This window comes from Lutzomyia longipalpis, chromosome 1 (genome assembly GCF_024334085.1).
Source record: "Lutzomyia longipalpis isolate SR_M1_2022 chromosome 1, ASM2433408v1".
NCBI classification, from domain to species: domain Eukaryota; kingdom Metazoa; phylum Arthropoda; class Insecta; order Diptera; family Psychodidae; genus Lutzomyia; species Lutzomyia longipalpis.
Window position 1 is genome coordinate 44,350,705 of NC_074707.1, and position 23,144 is coordinate 44,373,848.

At 34.2% G+C, this 23,144-nt stretch overlaps 1 protein-coding gene across 5 annotated transcripts; it reads right to left on the reverse strand.

Annotated features, from left to right (window-relative positions):
- Positions 1–548: 548 nt before the first annotated feature.
- On the reverse strand, positions 549–22,915 carry LOC129787496 (spectrin beta chain). Of its 5 annotated transcripts, XM_055823130.1 has the most exons (12): positions 22,770–22,915; positions 15,551–15,750; positions 15,140–15,465; positions 9,470–15,056; positions 9,201–9,397; positions 8,931–9,120; positions 6,827–6,958; positions 5,946–6,116; positions 5,138–5,244; positions 4,698–4,864; positions 4,432–4,614; positions 549–2,373 (listed from the first exon to the last, which is right to left on the reverse strand). In XM_055823130.1, the coding sequence occupies exons 2-12, from the start codon at positions 15,684–15,686 to the stop codon at positions 2,370–2,372; spliced, it is 7,200 nt and encodes a 2,399-aa protein (XP_055679105.1). In that variant the 5' UTR covers positions 15,687–15,750; positions 22,770–22,915; the 3' UTR covers positions 549–2,369. The 5 variants fall into 5 exon arrangements, with proteins under 5 accessions (XP_055679105.1, XP_055679106.1, XP_055679107.1 ...); XM_055823131.1 differs by lacking the exon at positions 6,827–6,958 and having other exon boundaries at positions 22,770–22,903; XM_055823132.1 differs by lacking the exon at positions 5,946–6,116 and having other exon boundaries at positions 22,770–22,903.
- Between the last annotated feature and the right edge of the window lie 229 nt (positions 22,916–23,144).

The following is a 23,144-nucleotide window of genomic DNA, read 5'->3' on the forward strand; positions in this document are numbered from 1 at the left end:
ATTTTGGAAACTTACAGATTCTGAGACGAGCTTTCGATTAAATATTGTAGAAAAGCTCACATAAAGAGCCTGTTTGATGCTGTAACGTTGAGGGCGATTTATTCCACAGATGGAAGTGCATCAATCTTCTGAATCAACGTCTTCTCCCCCGTAAACAATAACTCAAAAACTTTCTAAAAGCTTTTTAGGAAATTGGCAAACTTTCAGAGTTTTCATAAAACAATTATTTTCCTTTATGGGGGCAATTTGACCCACTTTTTTTTTGATCGATGGAAAATTAATGTGAACAGAACAAACGAGAGCTTGTGGAGAATGAAAAATATTCAAGCTTGACAATGAGTGATAATTGCCATCATCCAATTTGAACAATTGCTCTAAAACCAACGAATTATCCTTTTGATTTAGAGCAAATCTGAACGGATTTTTGGGTCATCCCGTGTCCGCAGGTTCATCAATGAGCCCGATCGATACATACCAAAGGGAAGTTTCAAATGCAAAAAAAACCTGAGTAAAGGACGAAACAATCAAAGAAAAAGAAACTCGATATATAATTTTATAAGAAGCTTTAATATTTATAATATATAATATTCCTTTGTTCAGAGACAAATGAGCGTGACAGCTCTTCTCTTTACAATTTATACGCATTTTTTGTGGGATTCGGCAAACATGCATTGATTTATTTATTTTTTCAACTTAAAATTTACAAATTTAATTTTTTTATTTTCTTTTTTCTTTCTTTTGCAAGAGTCCAACTTTTCACAACAATCTTCTCATGAACATTCGTAATAATTTTTCTTTTTGTGAAAATTGAGGAAAAGGACGACAATAAATGCGAATATGGGGAGAAAATTATAAATATAAAATTGCAACTTCTAGAATTTTTTATTTATTTATTTTATAAAATGTATTTTTTGTCGTGACATTTTGCAGTGGCCATATCATTTATTTTTTAAAATGTTCTTTTGTACTAAATAAACTTTCTTTTTTTTTTCTTAAAATTCCCAATTTTTTTTTTACTTTCAATATGCATTTTAAGCTTTTTCTTGTCGAACATTAGATAAGCTGGCAGTTTTTCTTGTTTAAATAATTATTAATAATGACACTGGAGGATAAATTGATTTTTTTATTGATTTATCTTAAGACCTACAATAAACTTCACCTGTTGCAAGTTTTTTTTTCCTTTATTCAAAACTCTCAAACGGATGTTTGCCTTAGCGAAAATTGCATTCTTGTTTTTTTTTCTTTATCTTGGATAAACTTCTACTTCTATAAGTAATAATATATATTAAAATGGAGAGAATAAAAATATATAAATTAATAATTTTTAAAATAGCTCTTTTTCTTTTATTAAATAAATTTTTTAGACACTTTTCCTCCACTTTTTTTTCACGTTGAACACATATTTTCAATGTTTCTAAAATCTGTTTAATTTGTATTTAGATTTCCAAAAAAAAGCAGAACTAAGTTTTCTTCTAGCACGTCATAATGTTTAAAAACAAAAACGAAATCTTTACATTTACTTCTGTGATGTTTTTTTTCTTTGTGTTTTACGTGTGTGTTGCCGAAAAATATCCACCCTTAATAATTAATTTCTCTTCTTATTTTCGTTTTTCTTCTTCATTCTCAATAGAATTTTTCACAGAGAAAAATCTAGAGAAATAAATATTTTCTTCATAGAAATCTGAATTTTTTTTACTTAAACTTTTTTCTTATTTTTTTCCTCATTTCTCAACATTAAATTTAAAATTCTAGAAAAATATTAGGTATAATTAATTTTTCCTTATACACCTAAAGATCCCACAATTACTTTTTTTTATGGAAAAGAAATCATAGCTTTTTTTTTCTTTTCTTATTCTTTCCTTTCAGAATGAATAGAGAAAATAATCAAAAAATAAAGGAAGGAAACAGCAGAAGTTATAGCTTGAATATTATTGAATATTTCAAAAATTTTCACAAGGAAGAAATTGACAAAGACTAACACAAAAAAAAATTTAAAGAATAAAAATTAAAAAGGTAAGCCTATTCATATAAGCTGACGGACGACTGACAACGCAATTTCTTATTAGATAAATCTTTCCTTCTTGTGTTTCTCATTTGCTTTCTTTCTTTCAATGATTCTACCTTGAATATATTTTTTTTTATCAACAACTTTATGTTTTTGTTTTACCATTTCCAAATTTCTTAATTCCTAAACTTGTATAATTTTTACCATATTTCTTTTCTCTTGCTATTGCATCTCCATTTGGAAATTCAATATCCATTACTAACCTATACTCTTTCACTTAATTGCCGAATTACATGATAAAAAATATAGATTAATTAGTTTTGAAAAAGAAAATTCACGATGTTGCTGAATGCTTTTGATTTTTTCAACTGAAAAAAAAAAAGAATAAATATTTTTTAATTTGCCAAATTGTGGAGTTTTCTTCTTCTTCTTTTTCTTCTAAAGTGTTTTAGGAAGAATTTGAAATGTGATTTTGAATAAGAAAAATAAGAAAATATTTCTCTCGCAAGCTACAAGATACCAAAGCACAAGATTTATAAAAGACAGACACATTTTTTTTATAAAGACAGAAAAGCATAAAAGCAACAATACGAGATAGTGTTGAATAAAACCCAGATTTCTTAAACCAGAAACTAATACATTTTGTCCTGAAACATGCACAGCATAAGTTTTTTTTCACCATATTTTGCTTCTTAAACTTACATAGAAAACTTTTGGTGTAAAATAAATTGCAATCAATGTGATATGAAAGGAAGAAAAAATGTGGATGGTTCAGTAAGCTTTCAATGCAAACTTTGACAGATATCTCTACAAATTGCCCAATAAATTTTAAGAAAAAAGCTTTAAGGTGCTTAGTAGCTTTTGGAGGTTGCATTCATAAGCATTTAGCGATTATGAAAGGACATCCATACCACAAGGATTCATAAGAACCGTAAATCGGATTAGCCTACGTTTGAATTTCAAAAACTTTATATTAGGATCTCCTGTTTACGGCGCATTTCTGTTTAAAATTATACTTTAATTAAGCTTAATTTCCCATCCATGAAATTAATTTGTAATCAATTTAATAATTTTTAAAGTTCTTTCAGTTGATGAACCAAATATTTTTCTTTAATAAATAATACATTAAATTACTTAAAAAATGTGCCTGAAAATATTCTTTAAATTGAGAAATTAAACCAATAAAACTTAAGAGAAAAATGACGTTCTGCATGCAAATAGGACAAGAAAATACAGTAGATGTTCTTTCCAATTTTCTTCCTTCAAAATATAGGTGTTCATTCTCAATATTATTACTTTCCAAATAGACAAATTGTTACATAGAGAGAGATGAAAATGTTAGTTTTTTTGCTATAGAACTTTATATATGTTTTTGATTTAAATATTTAGGCTTCTGGTTCAATATTCTTAATTTTTCTTTTGGGGGGCGTTGGGGGTGACACTCTTCTTTCTCTCATTATTTCAGTAAAAACATTTTGAAAAATGACTACTTCACATCTATATGTTCGGAGAATACATTCTACTTTTTTTCTTTGTCATTTCTACAAGATTACAAATGAGTATAACAATTTTCCTAATTGTCTCTTAATAGCTATAGAAGATTTTTTATTTATTTAATTTCATTAAAGTTATTTTTTATTTATCAATTCAATGAAATTTCTTTAATGGTTTTTGTTGTATTTTGAATGAATTCTTTGAAACTCGATTGAAAGAATTTGTTTTATATCGCTTTTTTTATATTGTTGGTTTTTCTTTCAAAGTTACGGTTAATACGGTTAATATTTTATTTTCATCTGGATTATAGTATTTTGCAATCTTTTTATTAAACGCTATCAAGAATGAATTTATCTAAGATACAAATAGTGATGCAAGTTACAATCTCAAAAGGCGATTTGTGTGTTTTTACTCATCTTTAATCTTTTTTTTTTCTTCGTCTTCTCACAAATGCATTGGAGAAATTGTATGAACGTAAAAATTATGTTATATTGTCCCAAAATTAAATAAAAAAAAAATTTTAGTCTGATAATATGGAAAGTGTTTGATTTTAATAAATAAACCAAAAGACAATGAATTTTGACAAATGCAATTTCAAACACAACAGCAAAGAGAAAGAATAGTTTTTACTAATAGCCAAAAGGAAAAGAATTCCAAATTTCATTAAAAAACATAGGATAAAAGCAAAAGGACTTCACATGACACGCCAATTTGTTTGTTTTTTTTTATAAGAGAAACATTGGAAATAGAGAAAATAAAAACAGAGAAAAGAATATAGATACTAAATACACTACTATGCCCTCAACCTCCTGTTCAAGCAAAGTGAGAGCATAATACTGAATGATGTATCATTTTCACTGGAGAAAGTGTTTCTATTTTTTTTTCTTTTTCTTCCGTTTAAGTGTGTGTGTAGTAGAGGTAATAATATTTACTTTTTCTTTAGTGTAAAGAACGATCGTTTCTTTTGCTCATCCTTCTGCAGTGATGCCGGAAGAGTTTGTGAACGACCTTCTTTACTCGAACCACCGTCGCATTGCGTCTTCAGGGCTGTCACCCATTGATACATTTCATTGTCATCGTGCGCTTGTAGGAGGAATTCTGCACCAGCTGCCGATCTGAGGATAAAATCAATATTTTTGTCAATTTGAAGCTTTCTTTGGGGGATTGTTTTTTTCCTTTTCTTTTATTATGTACTTACTTGACTCTGAACACATGCTTCTTCTTTGTGTAGTCATTGGCTACATCAACACTGGCACCAGTTAGTTCGAGTGGCACCTCACCACGGAAGGTCTGTTCCGGGACAGCTTTCACTGACTTTTGGTCCTTATAGAATGACAAACGTCCATTTCGGCACACACAGTAAACCTGAGAGAAAATTATAGAAAAATTGTATCAGAAGTTAAAGCTTTTTTCTACGTTAAAGATCCTTAAATCTTTTAAATATTCGTAAATTCATCCCTTTTATCGTTTAGAAAAGTCAATTCTGAAGCAATATTCTTTAAATTTTTCAGTAGAAGTTAAAAAACTCTTTCTTTAACGGAATCTATTCGACTTTTAATTATTATTTAATTTTCTTGTGCTAAATTGATTAAATTAAAATTAAATATTTGCATTAATATTTCAAAAAATAATTCTTACTTTATCCCATGATCGATTTGATGCCTTCTTCATCGTACTCTCCCATTCGTGTTTCCTTGTGAGGCTTCCTTCGACAGTTCCATCTTCACCTCCAGGACTTGGACGATCTAAATGTCATATTTAAATGTTAGTAAAGAATTATAATTGCAAGGAGATTCCCGCAAGAAAAGGTGAATTCTTAAAAAAAAAAAGAATAAATAGATAATCAAACTTATTGAAAGCAAGGAAAAAGGGGCAGTGATCTCATCTTCTTCATCAGAGCTCAATTATAAAATGTTTAGTGGTTTTCATTTCTTTCTACAATTGGAAAGTTTTTCCCACACAAGTCTTTTTTTATTATTATTTTCTCTCCCCTTTTCTGTCTCTTTGTCTACATTGAGTTATTTTGGATTCCCCTTCGTGAGAAAAATATATTTAGTATGGCATTTCTTTTTCTCAATTATAAAACTTCTACAACAACATGAAATATATTTTAAAAAAAATAGTCCCGCATGCACATTCACAGACAAAATGAAGCATAATAAATGTTTTCTTTTTGTTTTACATGATCATCTAACAAACATGACTAATTCCATTTAATTTCTTTCTCAATTACACACTCTTCTCTCAGCTCTCTATAATGCTATTCAGAATAATATTGAAAAGTCTTTGCAAAAATTTCTTCTAAAATATCTTATTCTGAATAGAATTTAGAGAAACAATTTAAAAAGTATTAATTTATAATGAAAATACACAAAAAATACAATGAAATATTCTATGATTGAAAGGTATATTTAAAAGAAAGAAAAATAAATGTAGCACAAAATACCTTCTTCGTCGTCATCAATCGTGCGCGATGAACCACGTTTCCATCTAAATGAACGGAACGGGCTCTTCGAACGCGATCTTCGTCCAATTTTCAAGGAACCCCCACTGCCCGGAGTCAGTGGTTCTCCTCTCGGTGATGTTACAGGAGTCCCACGTCTATGCTGAGACTGAGCTGTTGTTTGATGATGTGTTTGAATGAGTGGGGTTTTTGTTTTATTTTGGTTTACCAATAACATTGTTTTTCGTGTCCATTTTCTCACACAATTATGAATGTTTTGTTTTTTTTTGGTGCATGTGAGGTGTTTTTGTTTAAACACAACAGCGCAAATTATATGAAAAAATGGAGAAAGACACGAAACAAATAATAATAGCATAAAACATACAAAAAATAATAATTTAAAATAATGAAATGTATTTTGAAAAATTGATAAAGTATCAATTTCATTTAAAATAAATCTCATGGCAAGGAATAATTTTGATAGAACTGGATTTATTGCCATGAAATTAATTTTAAATGATATTTTGTGAAATAATTAGTTTATATGTTACTTATAATGTAGGTACTATAACACACCCGTAGCATTGTTAAAAGACTTTTATATCAACATCAAATGATTTTATATTAATTTAGGTATAAATAAAATAAATAAATGCTTTGTACAATATTAAAATTTGTGTTATAGATTACCTAATAATTAAATAATTAAATTATATAATTAATCATTAAATTGATTAATTAATCCATACGTACCTAGATTATAGTTTAAAGTCAAATGAAAAAATAGAGAATAATGCATAATGTGGGTGAAATTAAAAGAAAAAATGAATTGGTGCAAAAGAAAAATGATTTGAATGTTAAAAGGTAAAAGAAAGTATACATACGTGAAGTTTTCTTCATAATCCCCGTGGGAACAATTTGTGGAGGTGGAATATCTTGACCACCCATCGGATCACCACTACTTCTCCCATCCTTCCGATTACTGCCCGAATCATGCATCATAACATTCTCATGCACTGTATCACGTTTAGCAATATTACAGAAAATAATAAAATAAGTCATGCAAATTATAAAAAAAAAATCCAATAAATAAAAATCAAAAAAGCAACTAAAAGTTCAAAGCAAAAAAAAAGCTTTAAAATGGTGCATTTTACAAAGCAAAGTGCAAAGATTTAAATTTTCCTCTTACCTCATGATTTTGCCCTTTTATTGCAAATTAATTTTATGCCTTCTAGTAGCTTCATAATCTACATTTCAAAGCAAAACCAATGTGAGAGAGCATTACAAATGGACACGCATTTTAATCACAAACACCACTTAATATTAAATGTAAAACTTCTTTAAGCAAACACAACAAAGAACCCAAGTTAAGTTACCCAAAAATGCCATCAACCATATCCTTTTAACCCAAACAAATATTGTGTAGGAAATAAAAGACAGAAAACTCTTTAGACATTAATACCAACACTTTTCTTCTTTTTAAATTAGCGATTGGAAAAATAGAAAATAAATATTGTACAAGGGAGGGACAAAAGCATTTCATGGAGAGAGATTCCTTCTTTCTTTCTTTTTTACCACTGCCCATTAGAGGAGTGAGGGGGAAAAACTATCAAACATGATATTTTACACATAATTATGTATAGGGAAAACATAACTTTTTTGACGTAATAGACAGAAAATATTCACAGTAGCATGGGGAGTTTACTCTTAAATTTAAAATTTATCTTAATTAGTAGTTTTTTGACGTCATTGTTTCCGTTTTCACGTAAATAACTTTACCGTTTAAAAGAAAGTGGGAAGATTCTTTGGCGATTGAGGATTTTTTTCATGCAGAAACGAATAAACACATTAAATTAATTAATTCCTTTTATTTTTATGGGTTAAGCTAAAATTATTTCGACGCTGATTTAACATTCTTTTTTGAATAAAACTTTCCATTTTATTAAATTTAAGAGTAAACCTCCCACAAAAATGTTTCTACATGAGGTACCCATGTGTACGTACAAGAAGCGTTATAAGGAGAAATTTTTGCGCATTATCGATCCAATATTTTCCCGTAAAAGCGAGTGGGAAGAACTTTTATTAGTTTCATTTGAAGAGATTTCTTCTTAAACCGAACCCTTTTCTTAAAGAGCTCGTCTCAGTTCTAAATCAAAAACTTAATCATAAAATTCTCCTTACAACACATCTTCTACATAACATGGCGATTGGGTTTAAAATGAAAAACTTTAAAAGTGTCCACAGTACAGGTAAAAAAGTATTACATCGTTCAGCAATATCTCACCCTTCTAGCGAAATATTGCTGGACGATTTAAGAGAAAAAATAAAGATATTTTAAGGAAAAAAAGCTCTTCCCTACAATCCAAAACTAATTTTCTTCTATAATTAAGAAACTTTAAAAAAAATTAAGAAAATTAACTTTTAAAAGAAAGAGATAGAAGAAACACTTAATTGTGATTTAAAAATTTTGTGAACCAACTACTTTTATTGGTACCTGTATGCGAAATTGGTCTTTCTGTGGCTACAGGTGAGGCAGCTCTCACTGTTACTGTTTTATTTATTTCATTTTAGATTTATTTTAGATTTTTTGTGTGTAGTTTTTTTTTAGTTTAATTTTATTTTAAATAATTTATTTTTAAAAATTTCGAATAATGGTTAGCGTGTAAAGAGATAGGTGTGAAAAATTTTGCGTTAGTTCTTTTATTTCCAATATTTTCAAAAATAAAACTGTTTAAAGCACACGATTTTGTTTTCTTTTTTTTTGCACAAAAAATATGACAAAAACATGGTGAAACAGTAGTGAAGGAATAATAGAAAGAGTGAGATATGCGAGATGAAGTTAACAATAATCAGAGAAATGATTTTTTTTAAAGAAAATGAAACAGCACACAGAAGAGCATGATTCCCTATTTCCAAAAACTTCATTTGGCATCATTTAAGGCCAAAGGACAATGTTCACCACAAATTGCAGTTCTTGGGGGGACTCACCTGCTTCGTGTTCGCGGCCAGAATGTGGTGATCCAGGTGCATCTGCTGAATCCCTAGCTGATGCTTCAGCCTGTCGTGCGGCTTCGGCTTGTGCCTCCTGTGCGGCACGTGCATCAGCTTCGGCTTGTTTGCGTTGCCTCTCTGCCTCTTCTGCAGCCTCTTGGCGGCGTTTCATCTCCTTGAGCTCAAACTAATTGAGAAGAAATTCCCCCAAAAAAATTATTTTAAATTTCCGAAGCAATTAAATTGAAAAATTTTCCAAGAAATTACCGTGGTTAATCGCTCCAATGCACTAAATCGTTCCTCTTGTGCAGCAGCTGACTTCTCAAATGCTTCGTGCTTCTTAATCAAATTCTCAACTTCGTCGATTGTGTGCCCCAATTCGGTTGACATCAAATATGGCTCTTGTGCTATTAGCCATGCTTCTGCGACTGCAGCATCACGGGCGAATTGATAAACTTCCAAAACTAAAAGAAGAAACAACAAAATTGTTAAAAACTTTTTCTTTAAGAAAAACTCACAAAATAAAGGAAACTTACTGAGTTGCAAATTCTCCCAACGCTCCTCCCAACGATGAAGTAGTGCATTGCGACTATTTGTGAGTTGTACGAGACGATCCTTAATATCTTGTGCTGCATAGTGATTCCTGGAGAGGAGTTCCTTCCCAAGAGATATGCAGGCGGCAAAATTATCTTCACGCGTATCAATTTCAGCCTTGAGGCTCTGATGGTTATTCATTAGAAGTTCAACACCCGAAACATCTCGTGGCTTTTCCGATGTATTCATCTGCCTCACAACATCCTCCATCCAGAGCATAAGTGTTCGCACCATGTTGAAGAACTTGAAGAGATCTCCCGTATCTGCTAATTTGCTCTTACGCGCTTCGCAGATACCCTGCAAATTGGCCCATGCTGCGAGTACTTCGTGCTCTCGATTTGTAATCTCCTTGGCTTTGTCACCAGCATAGCTGGCTTGTAGTTTGGCTGATTCCTCCTGAATTTGCTGTACTTGTGAGTAGAGGGTCATCAAATCCTGAATGAAGTTATTGTGCTTTCTCTGCAGTGCCGACACGGAACCAGCATCGCGACCCAATTCATCAGAAACACCATGTTGTTTCTCAAGAATACGTCCCAGAACATCTTTGCAGTCGTGGAAGAATTTATGGAGTTCCCGGGAAGCTGCCAACATTTGGGTTCTTGTATCAATCAATTCAAGAAGATCCTGCCATGATTCATTGAGATTGTCCTTCCACTCAGCAATGAGTGCTGCATCTGAATGCCCGGTGTGGATTAAATCATCAGCAATGCCATTTGCCTTTGTCACACGCTCACCACCCACGGATGAAGTTTCTTGGGCGAATTCTTTGAATCTCTCCCACAAGAGGGTCACATGATCGTAGTCTTGACCGAGTTCCTGAGACACGGCAACAAGCTCCCTCTCAGCAATCCATTGCTCCAAATCATCAACTTCACGATTAAGCATGAAGAGTTGAAGAGCTTCATCGAGACGAGCACGACGCTCCCCAGCAAGATCCTTCAATCCAGCATAGAGTTTATCCAACTGAGATTGCTTTAACGAAACAGCCTCTCCGTAGGGATGTTTCTCTGATGCCAAATGACGTGCTGTTTCACCCAGTTGACGAATTGTCGCAGCATAATCCTCAACAGATTGTTCAAGAGATTCGTGCTTCTTCATTAGATTTTGCGCACTAATCTCATCCTTGCCACGATCTTCCACCATCATGTACAGTTCTTGCTCGCTCATCCATGATTCAGCTTCAGCAGCATCAAAGAAGTACTGTTGAATCTTCTCGGAGTTATCAAGCTGCTTACGACGAGCATCAACGGCATCCTTCAACTCCTGCCACTTCTCCGCTAGCTGGGCAATCAGAACCTTAAACTCATCACTATCCTCATGTCCTTCATCAATCAATTTCTGCCCATTGTTACAAATTGTATGAATGCGTGGTTCGTGATTATCGATTTCTGTTGCAAGGCTCTGATTCTTCTTCTTCAGCACATGCACATTGAAGAGGGTTGATCCAAAGTCAGAGGAGTGGGCCAATGGAAGTTTCTCATCGATCCACAACTTCTCATCTTCAACATCACGTCTAAATTGATAGGCTTCCTTCTTCTTCTCCAATTGCTTTTGTCTCTCCAACAATGGGGCCTTAATACGTTCAAATCTCTCGGAAACGGCTACCTTCTTTGTGACCAATGGCTCCACTTGTTCCGTTGGGATTGTCTTCTGGAGATAATCTGTCTGCTTATCCATCTCTTCGACTTGTCGTGCCTTAACTGCCATTTGTGTCTGAATCACCTGTTGCTTCTGCATGAGGATATTCACGGAAGTCAAGTCATTGCCAGTATCTGTATTGATTATTTGTTTCTCCAATTCCGTAATGTAGGAATCAATGTCGTCACAAGTTTGCTGAACGAGAACTTCGCGGTTCGCATCAAACAATTCAGCTCCTTTACTCTTGGTTGTCGTTTCGAGTTCATCAAATTGCTTACTCAATTCATTGAGTTTTGGCTCAATTATTGCTCGGAATTCGGGCTTCTCCTTCATGAGTTCCTCAGCTGCCTTTTGAGCCTCAAACAGACGTTCCTTGTTAGCTGCAATCTCCGCCACAAAAGCTTGATGTCTCGTCCATTTGGAGTGAATTGTCTTGGTGCTTCTATATGTCTCATCTTGGGCAATAATATGTTTTTCTTGGACCCATTCGGTAAGTTCCTCCAAATCTTGCAAGAATTCTTGGAGTTTCAATTGATTCTTTAGTTTCTCATGCTGCTCCAGTGCCTTCTCGCGGTTAATATCGCGACGTTGATTGATTAATTCAGCACGCTTGTGAATCTTATCAGCATCGTAGTGTTCCTTCTCAACCAGGGTGTCCGCCACCTGGACAATTGTATTGATTTTGTCATCATTTGCCTCCATTGTTGTCAAGAATGCCTCATGACGTTTCAATTGATTCTCAGCCTGTTCCAGATTCGACGGAGTCTCATCCTTGGTGAGGAAATGCTCTTGCTGACTCAACAACACCTCAGCCTGGCGAGCGTCGCGATTGAAAAGCTGCTGATCGAGACTCTGTGACAGTAGCACCTGTCTGTTTTCCCACATTTGATGTAATTCCTCCCAACCATCCTTGAGGGCCTTTAGACGTTCGCGCAAGAACATGTACTGTGGATCTTCCGTCTGTGTTGGATCCGATGTTAATCCCTCACCGTACTCCATCATCTTGCTGTAATCATCGGTGTAATTGTCAATTTCCTCACGAATACTCTGATGCTGATTGAGAAGTTTCTCTGCTTCGGGAAGAGATGTTGGTGTATCCTCACTGGCAACGTCAGTCTGTGTCTTGGTCAACCATGTCTGGAAGTGATCTAAGTCGCGTAAGAATCTATGGAGATCACCTGCCTCCTCGAGTTTACTGTCACGATCCTTCAGCATGTGTGTGAGTTGTTCCCAAATGTGCTGAATCTGTGTAACACGCTCACGAATGAGGGCTGCCTCTTCGGGATGTTCATTCTCAATGGAAGCCGCCTCATTCTCCAAAGCATTGAGTTTAGCTTGAATGGCCGCAAGATCACGATCCATTCCACTGAGACGACGCTGCAGGGTCATAACGCCTGTCAAATCCATCTGAAGATTATCTGTTTCAGTGAGAATTCTCTTCTTATCCTCAATCCATGAAATTGTCTCACGGCATTCAATGTAGAATGTCTGCACGCCATGGGCAGATTTGAGATCATCACGCTTCGCTTCAGCCTGATCTCGCAACTTGGACCATTCCTGATTGAGATGATTCTGTCTAGCGAGAATTTCCTCGGAATTCGGGTGCTCAACGTGCAAAAGTTGGCGTGCAAGTTGATTGACAACAGCAACGCGGGAAGCATTAGCATTCATTTCCTTGTCGAATCCATCATAGCGATGCTTCATTATCTCCACATCCTCAATATCCTTACCCGGTGACATTGTTTTAAGCATTTTCTCCTTCTCCCCAATCCATTGTTCCACACCATCCGCCTCGGACATGAGTTTGTAGAGTGACAAAGCATCCAAAAGACGTTGCTTGCGTAGCTTAGCAAGCTCAAGAAGTTCCTTGTAGCGAGCATCAATAGCACCCAAGCGCTCATTTACATTCTTCTGCTCTTCCTCTGTGAGTGTTAAGCCCTTAGCTTGTGTATGGAGTTGTTCAATGGTGTCTGAATAATTCTTGAGTTCATCCGCAACATCCTTGTGCTTCTTGAGAAGACTCTGAACATTCGCCTCATCGCGTCCAACATCCTCAGACGATACCAATCGCAGAGTATCAAGCATCCAGGTATCAATATCATCAGCATCAGCAAATAGTTGGAAGTAGTCGACAGCATCTTCGAGACGCTTTCGACGGTAGGCCGTTAGATCCAACAAATGATTCCACATAGCAAGAATCTCCTTGAGACGATCCTTAATGCGATCGGCACCAAAGTGTCCCTGACGAACGAGTTCATCTCCCACTGACACCACTGACATCAATTGCGGATCATGCGAGTGAATTTCACTCTCGAGTGCTTTGTGTTTCGATAGCAAAAGATGAATCGTGGTCAAATCATGCCCAACATCTCCAGCTGAGACAATTTGCTCCTTCTCCTTGATCCAGTTCTCCTCATCTGCCATATCCCAGTAGAATTGCCACAGTTGACGTGATTCATCGAGGCGTGAACGACGTTCAACGGCCAAACGCACGAGCTCGGCATAGGCATCCTCAAGTTGTTGCACACGATCCACAATAATTGCCGGATCGCATGGTTTGTAGCCATCAACCTCTTCTCCGAGGAAACGCTGTGAATTCTGCACAACAACCTTCACTCGTTCGCCCAAAACATTGATGTCTGCCTCCACGAGGGAGTGCTTCTGCAGAAGATCTTCAACACCCATCAAATGTTTGCCATAGTCATCTGTCAACAAACGTTGTTTGATCTCCTCCATTGAGTCGAGAATGTAGAGCATCTCTTGGAAGTTCTGTTGGAGTTGCATCGACAATTCCAGGCGCATTCTGCGTGCACGCAGGAGTTCCAACAAATAGTTCCATAGCCGGAGAACATTCTCCTTTCTCGCAATAATACGTTCAATATCATGGTAGCGTTCTGCCTCGAGTTCATCGCAAACAGCCACAACAGCCTGTACGCGCTCTTCATATGCAAAAATGTCCGTCTCAATGGCTTCGTGCTTCTTTGCAGCTGCCTCCACGGCGGCCAGATCGAATCCAAAATTATCCTGGCTAACAAGACGTTGATTCTCCGATAGCCATGTCTCACGCATTGATGCTTTGCGATTGAAACGAGCTGCCAATTGTTCAAGCTTCTCCTGCCTTATTAACTCCTCTCGCAGTGCCAACTCCCTTTCGTGTTCGGCCTTCTCAAGGCGCTCCCATGCCTTATTGATATCAGAAATCATTTTTCCCTCCCTCGGTGTGTAGGGCTTCTGATTATTTGCCCGCATTTTCGATTGTAGCGTAAACAGGAGCACCTCAAGGTTGCCCTTTTCCACAAATTTCGGCGGCTTCTCCACTGTGCGATAGTTTGCAAATTGACTCAACTGCTGCTGCACGCCCAAGAGTGAATTGGCAAATGTACGATCCCCAAGGAGTTCAATTGTACTCTGAATCCACTTGAGGAGATCACTCGTGAATGTCTCGTAATCATTAATCATCTTCTCATTGTCCATGGCAATACCCACGACCTTCCCAATACGCTTTCCTTGCACTGTTTCCTGCTTCATCTTGCTGAAGTAGTGATAGTAGGTCACCACATAGGTGATTATGGACTTCTCATCGGGATGCTCAACGAAAACATCCTCAGCATCGAGGAGTTTTGTCAATCCCAATTTATCTTCAGCCACATTGAAGGCATTATTCAAATTGTGGATGGCATTTGTTTTGGATAATTTGTCAAATTGAATTAAATCAGGACGATGTTTGTGAATGATTGCATTGAATGCAAGACCATCACGCCAGGAAGTGGTGAAATTTCTCACATTTACATTCTGATACCCAGCTGTTTTCATCTGGCACCACAGCAAAAGAGCATCCTTTGCTGATTTTGTCTCTTTGTTATCAACTTCTTCAATTGTAATGTCTTGAATCTGAATTGATCACACAAATAATAAAAAATAAACAAATTTGTATCAAAATAATTTCTTAATTTATTATTAAACCTTATCATTACCTGGAATCTCAAGATGATTGTCCAAATGAGACCCAAATTCAAACTAGAATTCCCATCGACAATGTCATGGGAGCCAATATTCTCCAAATGAACACGCTGTTCACGTAGAAATTGAAGGGCTTTATCCACATTCTCCAAACAATGTATTCGCATTTTTCCCTTTGTCGGTTTTGGCAAACGCTCACCGGATAGAACTTCTAGCAAACGGATCAACATCTTTCCGTCACGCATGTCCACATACAGATCCTGAATGCGACAATTCACACGAACTAGATGTGAATTTACCCATTTCGTGAACGTTTTCTTCTGTACTGTTTCACGTTCCTCTATTAAATTTAATGATAAAAAACGAAGAAAATGTGTTAAAAATTTATCTTTTCTTCAACACTTCTTTTACTTAACAAAACATACCTGCCAACGCCTTAATTCGTGATCTTTCAAAAAGGCGAGAACTCGAATTTCCTCCATCATACTCATATTCATCGATGTAATCCCCACCGGTTCCCTGACTGGGATCCCAGCGCACCACGGAAATATCTGTTGTCATTTTTCCCCAGTAAAATTACAATGTCACACTATTCCTGAGGCAGCTACCCAGCTGGTGCTGCAGTCTGAAAGTTCACAACAATATTTAACTATGCGATATGCAAATTATTTTTACTTAATGATAAATTCAACTTCCTAATAAAAAATACATATTTTTAGCAGACTGACTAAGAAGAAACGAGACCATTTATCAACGTATATACAGTAGAAAATGTCAAAGTGTGAGGCTCCCATACTGCTTAGAGCGGATGTAAATTGTGATAGCATTTTATACTTTTTTATTACCCCACTGTTCATAGAATTAATTCATTTTAATTCATTTCGTGGCATTTAATAACTTTTTTTTTCTTTCAAACTTTTAACACTTTAATCCTTTCAAAGAGAGGTTTATTCCTTCTCAAAGCAACATCCATTTCTTACACTTTACTCTTAGTTTTTCAATGCAAAAACTCTTATCTGTAATTTTTGCCGCGGTGGCTGCGGTTTGTTCTTTATCTGTTTACATTTCTTTAAGTTCAGAAAGTCTTTTGATAGAGATTTTTTTTTCGTCTTCACTCTTTGATTTTCACCCTACCCTACACAAAAATAAAACACCATAGTTTTCACTCATGCGCAACGCTCAATTTAGAATTTTTTTTACCCCTCAAACAATTTTCCTTCTCCTCACACACAGAGTGTACAACAAAATGTTTGAAAGTTTTCTTTTTATCACCTCCATCACCATGAACATCATGATGCGCGATGATGTCATGCAAAAAAAGACCACAGAATATTAAGGGCAATGCTATGCTAGCACAGGGCGACGACGTGGTGTCTGAGAGGGAAGCAACAATGTTCGTATTTTCCCCTAAATTTCCTATATAGATGGTTGTAAATGTTTACTATATAGTCATGGATAAATCGATAATCGTTTCTCTTTTCCCTCCTTTCTCTCCTTTTTTTCTCCTCTGTGAGTCAGAGCAGTTTTTCCGGCACCAAGGAGAAAATCTATATAGCGTACACAGATCCTGAAATCTCCTATAAATCTATCTATATGAGTCTACGCTTTACCACCTCAACTTCTATATGGAACGAAAGGATATTAAATAATGTAAATAGATTCAAATCACTTGGAGCCATCAGAAGATTGCTATCAGACAAATATATACTTTGATTAATGATTTCAGATCCTACACTTTAACAATTTTTCCCAAGACTCAATTTCCTTCCACTTTATTAAAGAAAATTCCACAATTTACCGTTCTTGGTCAAACAATATAAAAAAAGAGAAAACTTAATTCTTCTTTATTAAACAATTAGGGAACTTTTATCCATCACTTTATAACACCTTTTTCATCTCCCTATACGAAGGGATATTTTCGTCTTGTTGTATGTTTTGTATTTTAGAGGTGAACATAAAAATTTAATTAGGACGTAACACCACCAAATCACTCATTCTCCTCTCTCTCTCTCTGCTGATCGAAACACACAACATTGAATTTGATGATGAACAGAGGAAACGAGATATGAGTGGCTGGATGTATGGAATCACATGCATTACGTAATGTTTTTGTATATTAAGTATGATGTCATGCTTTTCGAATTATATATACCTAACAGAGATTAAAATTAAATTGATCAGTGGAATATGGTGAAAAATATTTGCACGTATCGCGATAAAATATTTCAAATTGAAGAGAAAATGTCCACATTTACGAGATAGCTCTCACTAAAATGTGTCAGTTTATATTTTTTTTAAAGGAGAGAAGATTTCATTATTTGCATTGGATTTTGGAGTTATATAGAAGATCACTTTGGACAGAATGTTTTTATTGACTGTTAAAATATCATTTTTGTTCAATAATAATTCTGTTCAAATAATAATAAAAAATGTGTATAATACTTTAAAGAACTTTTTAGTGAATAATTGAAATTCGAATCAATTAATCAGAATCATAAACATGGTTTTAAAGAAATAGAAATAAAGAATTTATTGAATTTATTGAGAAAATCAAGGTCATACACCTATTCTTGAAGAATTTCAAATTTCTCAAAAGGACACAAAAGTATCAAAGAAAAAAATTAAAACATCGCTGGATAGCTTCTTAAATGGCCTCTCCATATTCTTTTTTTGTCGTCATTCATTTTTCATCAAAAGTGAACTCAAATCACCGAAATTTCGGTGCATTAACTCGAATTGTTCAGTAGGTATTTTATATTCTCTCTTCAAGTTATTGTAAAACAAAAAGCATAACTAATAGAATAAATGAATGAAAGAAGAAATTATAGTTGAAAGAAAGAGAAAAAAAAACATAATCAGAATAAAAAGAAAGGCACGAAAGTGTGTCAGAGTGTTTATTGATTGTGGGCCAAAAACTTGGCTTTGTCTCCATCATGGATGAAAATTAGGTAGAACGTGAGAAAACTGTCTTGTTGGAATACGAATTTTCACACCTTTTTCACGCGATTTTTCATATATGTATTTTTTAGTGATAAAGTATACATAATGTATTATATATTTATATCACATATATATATCTCTATTTATAGATGCGGGGTTTTATTGATTTTTTTTTCTTGCAAAAGATAAATCTCCTTTTCTGCCTAAATACTTAAAATCCATTATTTTCAAGGTAAATTCTTTTAAGCCTTCTTAGCGGAATACATATTTTTGTTCTAATGTGAAAATAATCCAAGAAGTAGAATGAAATGTAAAGCTTAAAAAAATATGTATATGTACACTGAAAAATGTAGCATTTTTAAGTACAAACATTCCCAAGCTCAATTCTCTGCAGTCACGAAGGCCATGTCTAAACGCTATTCTTTAGGGTGGATATTTCAGACGAATACGGAAAGACCATTGTCAGATATTATAAGTAAGTCACGTATATGTTAGGAAAGAACATACCAGCTTAATCTTCAATTCATTTTATAATTACAGAAACACATCAAGTTCACAATCTTTCGAGTTAAAAAAAAAACGTCCAGAAAAAAATTTACTTCAATTCACTCTGTGTTATGTATATTTATTGTTTCTCAGCCGCTTGTATAATGATACTGGAAAACACAAATGCACATCAAGAGAAAATCTTAACCACTTGAAACATTTTTCTTCCTTCTTTTCTCTTTAACGTGCTATGCTAACCACACCACACGGTAAGAATTTTTCACAAATATCCTTGAGGGAAGCAAAACTCTTGCCTTTGGAGACAGAAAGGATATTTTTGGAAGAATTTTCGCGTCTAACTGACCTTTTGACTGATTCTCCCCGGTTCTGCCTCTGCAATATTTTCAGCAACTTGGTCAGAATGAGAACATCCTTCTATTCATGAAATTTTTCACTTTTACTGCGCATCGCCATGGAGCAGAAAGAGACAAACCAAAGAAATCAACACAGGAATTAATTTTCGAATATAGCAATAATGCTATTTGGCGAGTTGCGCACTTGAGGACTAACTTTTTCTTCCTACTTCACCACCATATCTCTGCAAACCAGTGAACAGGATACACATCCCTTGTCCTAGCATACCTCAACTTATGTATATGTTAAATGGGTTAGTGAAGGGAGCATACTGATCAAAAAACAGCCTGTTTTCTCTTCCGATACATAGGACTGGTCCATGTCCGATTATACATTATGTAGGTATCTATGTATATCTCAACATTTTGCAGCATATCTGTATGTAGGTTCTTGAAAAAAAAAATCTCACTGTTCTTTCATGTATCCGTCCAATGCCTTTGACATTATATAGTTAAAAATAATTCCTGAACAAGAGGTAAATGACCTTGATTTTCTCCATTACCATGGTTTTTTTTTACCTAAAATAAAAGTCTAAGAACGTTACCTATTTTTATTTTTGTCTTCAATAAGGGAAATTCAATCCTTTGAAGGGTATTTCAAGGACAAAGGTCGCAAACCTTTCAAAACAATTGAGTTCAAATAAATTGAATATTGAGCCTTCTTTTAATAAATTGTCACGGTCGTTACTCCAACAAAGATACATTGGAATAGCAATTTAGATATTGGAAAGTGTTTTCACAAAATCATACTAATTGATTCAACTAATATTACATCATTAGTATATCGATGTGGTGTGAGTTTGTTCCTTTAGGTTATTGCTATCTTTGCCATATAGCAGGTAAATTTATTTAAATACTTAAATATAAAAAATGTCAGATAAAAAAGTATTATTCTTTTCTTATCACACAGGAGAATTTAAAGGAAGATTACATAAAATTCTTTGTAGGCAAGAAACATTCAAAGCAAATATTGGAGAATTCAAAAGTTCAGTATGTTTGTTTGCTTGAATTTTCATTCATTTATTTTTTATAGGATTATCAGCCCAGAATATTTACTCCAACAAATAAGGAAAGTTCTTATCTGATTAGAAATATTAAACCGCCGAATATCGTGTATTTTGGATGGAAAAATTTCTACGTTATTTTGTAATTTTGGTGACAAATTCAAAACTTTCATTATCTCCGATTACTTCAGTGAGTATATATCATAATTAAGTGTACCCACTACTGAAATATTAATGGTACATAATTTCAAATGATGTTCCAAAATATGTACTGTCCCTATATTGATTGAAATCCGTCTGTGTATATAACAACGCACCCATTTCGTTACGAAATGAAACAAATTATTGTTCCTCCGGCACCCACAATTTAGTCTCTGAATGGGTAGGATGATCCCCATCAATTTGGTCTTTCTCTCCAACACATATTCCACACCAAATTAGCTTAGCCGGACCAAAAATTGCAATAAAACTCGCTATTATGTTGCCATTACGACCACGGCCTGTGTACAATAAGGGGTGTGTAAGAGAACTTTCTATGTGAAGAAAAAAAAGAATTTATTTTCGTTTTATTTTATCAAACTTTCATTTATTAAAATTATTTTCATTTCCACACACTTGTGACGCTCGTGCATCAAGCACCGAATATGATGGGCGTTCAAACTATAAGAGGATGCCTCAATTAAAAGAGTCAAAGCCATGAAATGATAAAATTATGAATGAGGGGAGAAAAAGAGAGACAATATTCATGTAATTTCGTCTCTCAAACAATAATCCATAGAAGTTATGTTTTAAAATAAATGCAAAGAACCCCAAAAGATTAAATTTTCATTTATTTAAAATGGACATTATGTCGCTTCAAACAGTTATGTGAGAATTTGAAAAAAAAAATCATCAACAATGAATTATGTAAATCAACAATAAAAATCACTTTTCGAATTCTTTACCACCAAAATATATTTACACAAACAATATCATTTAAATATTCCTCCAAAAGAGCTGAACAATTTAACCTATGAATTAAAAAGGGCAGCAGAAATATTTGATGAAGTCATGACGATGATATGGTATTGAAAATGAAGAAGCCTCTCACAAAATGAGTGGGAGGAAAGTTAAATTGGTCAGTTATTTCTCATTTATTGAGAAAGATAGTATAGTGTCATTAGAAATTTTGCGAGAGTTTCAAAGTAAATACCTACATATTTTTTAATATTTCTTTTTTATCCACACGATGGTATCATTTTCTAATGTATACAAAATCGCGTAAACATTTGATATTGTACCTACTTACTTAAGGCCGGCCGACTCATGATGTATACTTAAGATAGCAGTGCGCATAATGCTGATAAATCACTTTTTAACTTCTTCTTTTTGGGTGTATCGAAGAATTCACCGTAAAGAAAACTCCATTACGGGGAAAATAATGAAAATTCACAGGAAATTTTTAATTTGTATTAGATTGCGGTAGATACTCCAATAAATATTGATTGATTTTCTATTAAAATATAGGTTAATATTGGAGCTCAGATATTGGATTTGAGATTAATGCTTGATTTTACTTATAAGTTCTTAACTAAAACAATTAAATATATTTTTTTTAATCACTAGAACCAAAATAATACAAAACATGAGTCAAAATATGATCGATAATAAAAATAGAAGGTTCGAAGTGAGCTTGAACTGAAAAGTAAAGACGATCATGCTGAACTTCTTATCATTCAGCGATAAGTGAAATCAACCATTCCCGTATAGCCGACTGCACTCTATCTTACATAATATTTCGAGGGAAAAGGGATTCTAGCATTAAATTATATTTCTCTAATGATTAGAAATGGTTCTAGAGATTTTTGGTGTTCTAGAAAGTTTAAGAATTTACCGTAACCTCTAATTTGAGATCAATTTGATCCAAATCGGTTAAGTAAAACCGGAGATACGGTTCTTAGAATTTTAAAAAGTACAAGAATTCTTAAATAAGAACAAAGATTTTTTTAAGCAAATTTGCTTTGTTTTGTTTACAAATTTTTCCAATTTGCTACAATGTTTTACAAATTTTTTACAACTTATTTTTGTTTGTAAAATGTATTTCTGAATTTTCCCGCCAGGGTGCATTTTAATATGCGCGAAAGGAGGTGTTTTGTGGTTGTGTGAGTGAGTTACCACCTACATAAACAATGTTTGTATTTGTTCGGAAAATTTTTTTAATTCAATTTTTGGATGGAAAACCCAATTTTTTAGGCTCCAAAAATAAATAAGGGCGCTCTGGGTGCCCCCAAAAAGCCTCTGTGAAAAAATGGGGGGGATATTCTCATTATTTTTTGCGGAATTTGCACGAATTTTTTCGGTTTGAATTTTGAGTGTTTTAAACCGGCGATGCCAACAGGAAAAATTCAATTTCGCTGAAAAATTTGGCGGAAAACCTGAGAAAATCGCGAAAAACCTATCGTGCGAGCAAGACAGTAATGGTAATGTGAAAATATACCTCCATCTCAATTCGCCCTCAAACTAAAGGCGCCATAGGCTCACAGCGGAAGTTTTTGGAACTTGTTGTAAATTGATTCCTTTTTCTTAAAACACAAGAAAAACTTTTTCACCTCAAGAATTTGATGCAGAAAACAATTGGAAAGGGGAAAATGTGCCCCAGAAGACATCTGTGGGGCTTAATGGCCTATTTTTTCGTTTACCGCGACTCCCGCTTGAAAATCGAGAGGCGTGGCCCCCACCCAAAAAGTTATCCATTTTCCGAAGTGAATTTTGGTGAAAATCAAGTGGAGTTTCTCGTGCTAATGCGAAACTTTTGGACTCACCGACTGATTGAGCAGGTAATCCACAGTAGGAGCACAACTTTTCACACAATTCTACCCGATTTTTCCGTAAACTGGATCAAGATCCGCGCACCGAAAATACTTCAGCGGTCCTCCGTGTACTTCTTCTTTTTCGCTTTGCACAGAGGGGTGATTCAACTTTTTATGATTCTGTTTTAACTTTTAGATTTGAGAATGATTCTAGAAGTTGGAAAAATATTAATTAAAAAAATTGATCGTTTTTTCTTATTTTTAAATATTAAAGAAAAATAATTTCACAAAATATTAAAAACATTTTGTTTGTTTACATTTTTTTCAAAAAGTTTATTTTTCGAATCAAAAGAATCAAAATACAATAATTAACAATAAAGGCAAATT